This window comes from Aspergillus pseudonomiae, assembly GCF_009193645.1.
Source record: "Aspergillus pseudonomiae strain CBS 119388 unplaced genomic scaffold BDV37scaffold_13, whole genome shotgun sequence".
In the NCBI taxonomy this organism is placed as follows: Eukaryota; Fungi; Ascomycota; class Eurotiomycetes; order Eurotiales; family Aspergillaceae; genus Aspergillus; species Aspergillus pseudonomiae.
The window spans coordinates 320,289-329,782 of NW_022476005.1; the positions used below are offsets into that span (position 1 = coordinate 320,289).

At 49.0% G+C, this 9,494-nt stretch overlaps 4 protein-coding genes across 4 annotated transcripts; 2 read left to right on the forward strand and 2 right to left on the reverse strand.

Annotated features, from left to right (window-relative positions):
• Positions 1 to 780: 780 nt before the first annotated feature.
• BDV37DRAFT_269492 (MCT family MFS transporter) lies at positions 781 to 2,259 on the forward strand (the record flags this gene model as incomplete). Its single annotated transcript, XM_032084371.1, has 3 exons — positions 781 to 1,141; positions 1,206 to 1,298; positions 1,352 to 2,259. 3 exons carry the CDS (start codon positions 781 to 783, stop codon positions 2,257 to 2,259), a joined length of 1,362 nt encoding a protein of 453 aa, XP_031944389.1.
• Positions 2,260 to 3,979: 1,720 nt separating this feature from the next.
• On the reverse strand, positions 3,980 to 4,945 carry BDV37DRAFT_241852 (putative cysteine dioxygenase). Its single transcript, XM_032081238.1, has 3 exons — positions 4,590 to 4,945; positions 4,270 to 4,528; positions 3,980 to 4,210 (listed from the first exon to the last, which is right to left on the reverse strand). The coding sequence occupies exons 1-3, from the start codon at positions 4,875 to 4,877 to the stop codon at positions 4,107 to 4,109; spliced, it is 651 nt and encodes a 216-aa protein (XP_031944390.1). The 5' UTR covers positions 4,878 to 4,945; the 3' UTR covers positions 3,980 to 4,106.
• A 765-nt stretch (positions 4,946 to 5,710) lies between these two features.
• BDV37DRAFT_280337 (Zn(II)2Cys6 transcription factor) lies at positions 5,711 to 7,609 on the forward strand (the record flags this gene model as incomplete). The annotated part of the gene is made up of 1 exon (XM_032086534.1): positions 5,711 to 7,609. One exon carries the CDS (start codon positions 5,711 to 5,713, stop codon positions 7,607 to 7,609), a length of 1,899 nt encoding a protein of 632 aa, XP_031944391.1.
• Positions 7,610 to 8,093: 484 nt separating this feature from the next.
• Positions 8,094 to 8,753, reverse strand: BDV37DRAFT_280338 (uncharacterized protein; the record flags this gene model as incomplete). The annotated part of the gene is made up of 1 exon (XM_032086535.1): positions 8,094 to 8,753. The coding sequence occupies one exon, from the start codon at positions 8,751 to 8,753 to the stop codon at positions 8,094 to 8,096; it is 660 nt and encodes a 219-aa protein (XP_031944392.1).
• Positions 8,754 to 9,494: the final 741 nt, after the last annotated feature.

Below are 9,494 nucleotides of genomic sequence, written 5' to 3' on the forward strand. Positions count from 1 at the left end.
GGATACAACAAGGGCGGATTTTGCCAAATCTCTCCGCCAATCACGGTCACGTGTCAAGGCCCGTCGGAGATGCTCCGGGATCTAATCCGAGGATGGATTAGCCTGGAAAATCAAGTGCTTGTGTCTGGATGCGGTTAGCGTTGCCTTCCTCTCGGCCTGAGGCCCTGGGAAGACCTGAGGTGAAGAAGAAGACGAAAAAGAAACATGGCTGCTTTGCAACATATCAACACCTTACTGTGAGTACTTCTAATATGTCGTTATACTAACTTTACTCTATCACTAGTAGCTTGGTCCGCCGCTACCTTGCGGCATTTAAGTATATCGGTGCCTTACCTCCGACATTGAGGAAAATATACATCTAAACTGACCTTATTCGATAGGCTTCTTTCTGTGTATTTCTACCCGACAGATTCATGGCACCACTCAGTAGAAGCATCGCGACACTATCACACACAAATGTACCCAAGCACTATCCATTATGGACTGTTCTACATCCATCTCCAAATTTCCGAACCCCAAAGATCAAGGCAGGTGGAGCCCATTCGGCATCACGTGTGCCCGACGAGCCCTTCTCTGTCAAATTCTGTCTCCACTATGGAGTAGAGATTGATAAATTGGGTCTGCCAAGTGTCTTACATGTGCTCTGTTTTTAACTAAAGGGCTTATATCCTCAAGTGGCTCCGTATTTGCGATCTGGGCTCTGACCCGGTTGTTTTACCTCGCATTTCGCTTTGTATTGGACTGTCAAAGTGCCGTTTGTTGCATACTACTGGGCGGCTAATGGCAGACGCTGAGTTAAATGCCTGCCAGCATGTCAGTGACGAACAGGCCACTGAGAATGTAACGGGGCACAAGCCCCAGAAAACACTTCGTAGCGCGATATCAAATATCGTTGAGAAGACGAGGCCAGATTCTTGTGAACACTATCAAGATGCAAAATATCCCGAAGGCGGTCTCCGCGCATGGCTCGTTGTACTGGGTTCCTGGTGTGCCATGGTGCCATCTATGGGTCTGCTGAATACCATCGGAGTCCTCCATGCTTGGACAGCCGATCATCAACTGGCACAGTACTCGTCCTCCAGTTTAGGATGGATCTTTGGCGCTTTTAGCTTTTTCCTCTATTTCGGGGGTGCTCAAGTTGGTATGAACAATGCATGTGTATTCCGACGGCGTGGTGGAGGGTGCTAAATGGAAGTAATTCACAGGACCTATATTTGACAGCCGAGGAGTGCTACCAGTGGTACTACCAGGATCCATTGGCATAGTCCTATCCGTCTTTTTCTTCAGTGCAAGCACCGGTAGGTGTCAGTTCCTGCCAAGCGCAAGAGAAACATCGCTAATCTCTCAGCAGAATACTACCAAATATTCTTGTCCTTCAGTGTTCTTGGTGGTATCTCCTCTTGCTGCTTGTTCACCCCAGCCATCTCCGCCGTCGGCCACTGGTTTGACGTACGTCGCGGCCTTGCAACCGGTATTGCTTGCACGGCTGGCGGTCTCGGTGGCGTCTTCTTTCCTTTAATCATTCTATACATTGGTCCTACACTCGGCTTCGCGTGGGCGATGCGAATCATCGGAATCATCTGCTTCGTCTTGTGTGCTCTGGCTTGCTTATTGCTCAAGACGCGGTTACCACCCAACCAGCAGGCTGGTATGGCAATTGATCTGAAAGCCCTCTTGGAACCAAGATATGCCCTGACCACACTGGCCGTCTGGCTCGTGGAGTTTGCCGTCTTCATCCCATACACGTACATTGTGTCTTATGGGTTGTCTGCCGGCTTGGAAACATCGATGGCATACAAACTGTCCGTGTTCCTGAACGCGGGGGCTATTCCAGGACGAGCCTTTCCGGGAATTCTGGCCGACCGAATGGGCCGATTCAACGTGATGACTATGACAGCAGTTATTTGTGCAATCTGTACGCTAGCGCTATGGTATAAGGCTGGCACTAACGAGGGTGCAATTATTGCATATGCCGTGCTATTTGGGTTCTGGAGTGGGGCAGCGATCAGCTTGACGCCTGTGTGTATATCGCAAGTTTGCCGGACCGAGGATTATGGAAAGCGCAATGGAACCACTTTCACACTGGTCAGTATCGGCACATTGATTGGCATTCCCCTTGCGGGTGCGATTCAGGAAAGCAATGGCGGCGAGTATTGGGGGCTCATCCTCTTCGGCGGAGTTTTGTATCTGGTGTCGGGTATTGCGTTCGCGGTCGCCAGGGGGGTTGCGGGGGGTTGGGGATGGAAGGTGAAGTTTTGAATATAAATCTAGATTATAGAAGTACGGATCCCTCTGAAACCGTATCGCAGTGGAGGATTCAATCTTGATACCCCAGACGATTCTCGCTATGATTGGACCGATCTTCTCGAGTCGAAGCTGTCCGAATTAGGATTTAAGCTTGACAGTAAGGGCGTCGAGTGGCAAAAATCTTTGGATTTTACATTCTTTGACTTGGGCAAGTTTCTTGATACCTCTTTGTGATAACCATCCTATCCACGTTCTTTAGCTATGCCAAACAGAATCTCGATCATTGCCCGCTTTCAAATCTGATAATCTTTCTAAATCCAGCCAACGTATCACTGGCATTGTGTTTTTATCTTAGAAGAGCCCTAACTCTCAGGAAAGCCTTCTCCAAATATGGTAGGCACAAAGACTTCGACAGCCCCAAATCGAGATATTGGACACTAATGATCCCCTTGTAGTGACCAGCCCATGAGATAATTTGCCCCGAGATCAGAGATCCAAGTCCATTGGAGGACACCATGGGCAGGATGATCACGCCGGACATTACCGAGCTATATCCATGGACGTTTTGAAGGTATACTGGTACATAGAATAGATTTGCCCAACACACCAAGCCATGGAGTGTTACCTGCAGAAGGACAAGATTTGCCGACGCATCACTTTGAAAAAGACGTACTAGAGCGCGAACTCTTAGCTCGGAGGATAAGTGTATGATGGCAGTTAAGACTGACTGGGCGTCAGTCTTGATGTGCAACTAGAGGACGGGTAGCGTAGCACGGATACACTAGGATGGTAGACACAGTTATGACGCCCGACGAATACCTTGGATTCTTTTGAAGTGTATAGCAACATCTGACACCCAAACGCACACGGAACGAACACAATTTGCAAAACAAATACTTCCCTACCTCGAACTAATACACACTGATATAACGGCAAGCACAATTTGGCATACCTCGGCACTGAACAATGTGACAGCCCCTATCGGCCTATCTGATGATCTACAGTCCCAATCAGTCACAAGCCTCGGACTCAACCGCGAGTAAAACGTCCGGGTATAGTCATGGAGCGCTGATCTGTGTTACATTGCTTCCACTCTTGCGAGCCAATTAATTCAAGCCATCCATCAGCAATGGTGATAGGGATCCCTTCCTGGCGCCTGCGGACTTCCGTATCGCTACCTTTCTCGCCAGGGGTGAAGATCCTATCCACTCCCATTGCCTTTCCACATATTGGGGGAAACACGAAGGAGAAACAAAGCAGGAATGGTATGTACGTGGTTGAGACCTTAGTCAACGTGCTTCACGGAGAGGCGACTGGCAAATTGGTTTGAGCGGATATCAGTGATATGTTTTGAACGATTGTGGTGATAGCACAAGTAGTTAAACTATACAAAGCTTTGTTTGTGGTACTGTTCGACGGCAGCAGCAACCAATTCAAAGACATTTAGTTATTTTGATAGACTCCAACGTCAAAGAAGCTTAATGTCACTAGCATCTTGATGGGGCAATCAATGATCATATGGATATGGTATTAATTAACACTATCATGTGGGATATATGGCTTCTGAGCACCTTGTGCGGTAATGATAACAGGTAACCGAAAGAACAAGAAAACAAAAAAAAAAAAAAAAAAAAAAAACAAAAAAAAAAAAAAAAAAAAAAAAAAAAAAAAAAAAAAAAAAAAAAAAAAAAGGAACCGAAAGTAAATAGAGCAAGAACAACGCTAGGGATATATACGAGCCATGAACAAGTCTGACAGAAAATGTGGCAAGGAAAAGGGTACCCGACCCTGTAGTTTGGTTGTCAGTTGACGACAAGTATTCCAGGACATTTCGTGTGGCATGCCTGACCAGCAGGCTTCTAGGCATTCGAATGGGATTGTGCTTGCGATACAAAACTAGCCTTTCCTGTGGCCCCATCGAAAATGTGATAGCCATAATCGGCGGCATTGGGGGGGGTGTAGACTATGCTTGGTCAGTGTCATAGACTCACATGTAATTGGTAGGGTTTAGGCAATACGCACTATGAAGGGAAACGGCAACTTGATTAGAACTTGGGTTGTGAACCCGATGAAGACCAATATCGTCTGAGATATATGTCACCTGGTCTGTCTGGTATCGCTTTTGGTGTTTGAGCTGGAGCGGGCTTGTCTCGTTGCCTTCGCTGCTGGGAGGATGGTAGACCGTTTCAGTCAATTCGCCAGCCAAGACCTTCATGATGCAATGGGCGTTGGCATGGTCGTGGATGGGCGAGCCTTTGCCTGGATTCCATACCAGCAGCAGCTTGGACAAGTCAGTCATGGTCTCTTAGGCCCTGTGCAGTCATAGGAAAGGAAGAACATACAATGTTCGCCTTGTGGTTGATGTTTTCGATAGCATTGCGGGTATAGTTCTTACTCGGGTCGTTGTAGAAGAACCGCAGCCAATCATTCGGATTTGAGATATACTTCTGCGCCAGGGCTATCAGGTGCTCATGGTCTACATCTGATGAATCGATACCCGAGGTATCTCCTAGGTAGGACTTGATGTCATGGACGAGATCTTGTAGATCATATGTGGGAGGTAAGAAGCGGTGATTGTATGGCGACGGATGCGGTAACGGGAGAGGCAATTGGATCGCGGAAGCCAACATGATTTCGATTTTGAATCCGAATGGGTGATTGTAGTACTTTGAGAAACCCCGAGGAGTGGTTGAGCAAGCCCAGTATATTTATTGATTGATTGACCGCCATACCGGGCGATCATATTATGACCATCAAACGCCCCCTGATAGCGCAATCGGCGATTGACAGCTTCCATGGTCCAGTTGAATCGCCGATTGCCGGTGGATCCACGCATCTTGGCTTCTGCAGAATGGTACTGATGATGCAAAGAGATCTGCTGAGCGAAGAGCGGTGGCCCAGCCATCCTATCAGAGAGTTCTATCTCGTGCAGTAGAACATTTCCAGAGTTTTGGGGTATTCATAGCCATAGTCTAACAGTCTTGTCGACCCTACATATCTCAAGTAGCTTCCTCGACGGGTAGGATAAGGACAGGTTTCAATCGGCGATTGTGACGGTTTCCGCTGCCAACGGCGCGGACCACCGACGGGAGCCGTCGCAAGACGCTAGTACCCTTGACTGTCTATAGGGGATAACGTTATAGTTCTATCTACGCCGAGTTTCACTTGTGTTTCTGGTCATTTTTGTCTATCTGGAGGTGATTGTAGGGTACGTGTCTCTCGCCACTAATCCGTTTTGCGTAATACTCGGGGAGACCGAACAGACCAAAAGCGCCACAGAAATTCAACGGGAAAAAGGAAAGAAAATCGATGGTTGGCTCTAAAAGGTGCACATCTTCAACTACAACCCTAACTCTCCCGCTGGCAGGATGACGAGTTAACGTCGCATAGACGGGGCTATCCATGTAAACGGATGGTGATCGACAATTGATTAATTTTTAATATCCTCGTTATCATGATCAACATGACCCCGAGACGATCCACCCGGCAAACTGGCCTCGCGGCCCTTGCTTGCACGGAATGCCGCAAACAGCATCTCAAATGTGATGCCACTCAACCGTCCTGTTCGCGTTGTACCCAGGGTGGCTTTGTCTGCCAGTATCTCCCTTCTCGCCGCGGAGGACGCCGGAAGCCACGGCATGACATTGCATATCATAATGCACAACAACATCGGCCCTCGGCTTCGAAACTGAATGATGCGTTTAGCATCAGTGCCACGCATTACTCCCCTGGGAATGGCACTGGGAATGGTATTCAAACGCCTCACCGTGCAACGGGGCTACCTCTGCAAGTAACGAGTGCGCCTGGTCCGATGAACACACCTGATAGTAGCAATATCTCGTTTCCGCGGAGTAGCCGCCCAGGCCTTGTAGGTGTCCCATGGCCGGCGATGCTATCGCCGAATGATGCCAGTTCAGATCGCTTGGAGCCACCAGGGAGGTCATGGGACGAAGATGATCGCTGTGCTCGATTGTATTACGAGCACTTCCATGTGGCACACCCCATCTTGGTCCCCAGCACGTTATACAAGGATCGTGATTACCCTCCCTTTCTTCAATTGGTGGTGGAATTCGTCGGGTCCCATTATTTGCCATCTGGCCCCCGGCAGCAGCTGAAGGACAAGGTAGATGCCGCGCTAGAATCCAATCCGGACCGCTCGCCGTGTATGGTCCAGGCTTGGTTGATCTACTCCATTGCCCTGTACGCCCGCGGCGAGCGACAAAATGCGCAGCAAGCGTTCTCGCAAAGTGCTGAGATCGCTTTTGAGCTGGGCATGCATCGAGGAGATTTCGCTTCGTCAGTCCATCCTGAGAGATCTGTTGAAGCGGAGAGCATGAGAAGAACGTGGTGGGAGCTATACATCACGGATATATTCATGGCCGTTCCGCTCAAGACGATTACCTTTCGATGTACTACAGTCGCTCCGGAGGTCGGCTTGCCTTGCGATGAATCCGCATACACAGGATGTGGAGAGATTCCGCCGCCACGCAAGATGCTGGATTTCAAGCGCAGAGTATTTGCGGCCCAAGAAATCGCCTTCTCGTCCTTCAGCTACCGCATTGAGGCAGTAACCATTCTGTGTCGCGTCTTGGTCCTGAATCGCCTACGGGATTATCATCGCGACCATCTCCAGGCCATTGAAAATGCGCTCGTCAGCTGGGTCAATCACCTACCCTCCCGCAAACTGGATATTGTGGACTCGTATGGTAATGTGGATGAGATGATCTTCCAAGCCCATTTGATCATTGCGTATGCCACCATGTTGCTGCATTTACCACGCAGTGATCTTCGGCCGCTCTTGACACAACCCGACGACTGCTTCTGGCCATCTGCGCCCTGTCACCTCTCCTCTACCTTTCCGCGCTTGGTTCATAGTATCAAGGCGACTGAAGCCTCACGGCGTGTCTCCGACTCCATTTCCATTTGTCCCAACATCCAAAAACACACGCCTTTCGTCATTCCCGCATTGGCTCTATGTGGTATGATCCAGCTCGCAACTTCCATCAATCACTCCGAAGAGTGCTTCGATCATCATTGCAATCGCGTCACCCTCATTCTCGGGTGTCTGAAAAGTACGAAGCGAACCTGGGGCTCCGCCGAATGTGCGTATGATTGCGTCCGATCCACTGCAGCCGACATTCTCTCGGATTCGATCGAGAAATGGAATACCGAGCCATTGAAGTCGATTCCGACACCTCGAGATTCGACTGATGTGGAGCGTATCAGCCAGAATGCACCTCCAGCAGTGACCGTTGCGGAAGGACAGGGCTTAATGATACCTGAACTTGCTCCGGGGTTCATTGATCCGACCTGCTACAATACCTCATTCTTCAACTGCCTGGCGGATTTTGATCTCAGCTAGACCGAATTGAATCCAGTCGAGGAACCTCTGGATATGGTCTGGAAGGCAAAGCCTTTGCGCCACTTGAGTTGTGCGCAAATACACTGCACGAATGCTTATACTCACGCTTGGATACATCCCATCTTGCACGATATTACCAGATACGTACCAAGTTAGCTACGGTGAACTGCCTATATACCCTGCATTTTATTGCCCCGGGCGCAGGTGTGGTTTGCCTGCCTGTGTAATTGCCATATCCTTATGCACACCCTACATAATCCATTAAAGAATAATGTCAAAACAAAAAAGCACTCTCATGAAAAGTTTTATCATTGAATTCAAGCTCTATCAAAGAAAATAATATATCAGAGAGGGTTCCCGCTGTTTTGATTTAAGACTTCATCGACATTGCTACCAACCAAGTCAATTTGTATCGAGGCGGCTGACAGGGCGACGTTGACTTCCACTATCTGGCATGGTGTTGAATGACCTCCCATAGTTCTGCTTAACCGGTCATGTACAAACCGAGGGCGACAAGGTGAGGATTGAGCATGGTCAAGTTGAAAGGGGTGACGAAGAGGTTAAGATCGGTCAGCATGATGGCCATAGTGCCATTGATAATACCATCATTGCCATACACGAAATGCTCCGGTGGATACGTGTAACCGGTGTTGTCACCCGTCACGGTCAATGGCGAGTAGGTCAAGTTCAATTGGGAACTCAAGACCACAAACTTGGGCTCCCCGGCAGTTGTTGTCGTGATGTATGAGTCATTTGGCCCGACAATCTTGCCTGGTGCTTGCCATTCAAGAAAATCTTGCTTTCCAGAATATGATAGCGGCTCTGAGCGGTTGTGGGCAATCGCAGAGGCACAGTTCTTCCCGACCGCGTCCTGGTTCAAGCAGCTCTCATCCTTGGAAATGTCTGACACTGACGGATCAGTATTACGCTTGCCAACTGTCTCGCTACCGTCGTTTGGTGTCTCATCCGGGGAAAGACGGTTGGTGTTGGTGTTGTTCAGGATTTGAAGAGTTGGGAAATTCTGCCACGCGAGATGAGCGGTACCTTCGGGGCAGCATCTGATATGGGGGGCCAGCATTGTCCATTGCCAGGACTGGGGCCATCCGTTCTCAAACCAAATATTAATGGGGTGGAGCCCCGACATCTGTCAGAAGATCAATTGCTGGTGAGCATCGGTGGCGGTTGAGAGAGACAGAAGGGTGGCAACCTGCCAAGGACGAGCAGTAGAAGTGAATTGACACCTGCTATATCTGGATATACTGAATTTGCTGGCAATGGCGCGCCCTCAATGCAACCTACAAAGCTTTCAGAAACCCTTGATGATCAGCAGAGGTGCAGGACTCGTCAGCTTTTATGGATCCCGACAGGACTGTTGCGCTGGATGTGCGACAGGCTGGTGCTCTCTAAGGCTGTCAAATAATGCGCGAACAGGCCACATCAACTATAAGAGCTTGGGTATTCGCTAGGGTTTTAGCGCTCATCGTCTAGCCTGTCTTTCAGCTATCAAGTTGCCATATGAAACTCGCAATGAATCCATCAAAGGTGTCTTGTGAGAAGTATATCCCACCTACGGGCCATGATTCCGAGTCGGAATTTCCGACGCATAGTCCAGGAGGAAAGAATCGAAACGCAACTATAAACGATCGACAAGAACCCTTTCGAATACGGTAGGGAGACAGGGTTGGGACGCTTGTGGAGCCTGCGCACTAAGCTGGGGCCTAAAATAATCCTCTACACCGAACAGTGCTCATGTTTGTCTCGTGCATCAACTAGCCAGGCAAAGTCCTTAATTGAAGAACAGAGCACCACGAGGTGTTCTTTTGCCCGTAGTAAATACCACGTATTAAGACCTGCTACAGCTCAGTCCATATCTTAGCGCACAATG

What these genes read in the sequence shown, in the direction of transcription:
- BDV37DRAFT_241852 (XM_032081238.1), bottom strand. Translation starts at nt 4,877, where the DNA reads ATGTTGGCTTCCGCGATCCAATTGCCTCTCCCGTTACCGCATCCGTCG. An exon ending in TCAACCACAAGGCGAACATT is followed by an intron (nt 4,529 to 4,589) that starts GTATGTTCTTCC and finishes GACTTGTCCAAG; the next exon opens with CTGCTGCTGGTATGGAATCC. An exon ending in AGTTGCCGTTTCCCTTCATA is followed by an intron (nt 4,211 to 4,269) that starts GTGCGTATTGCC and finishes GACCAAGCATAG; the next exon opens with TCTACACCCCCCCCAATGCC.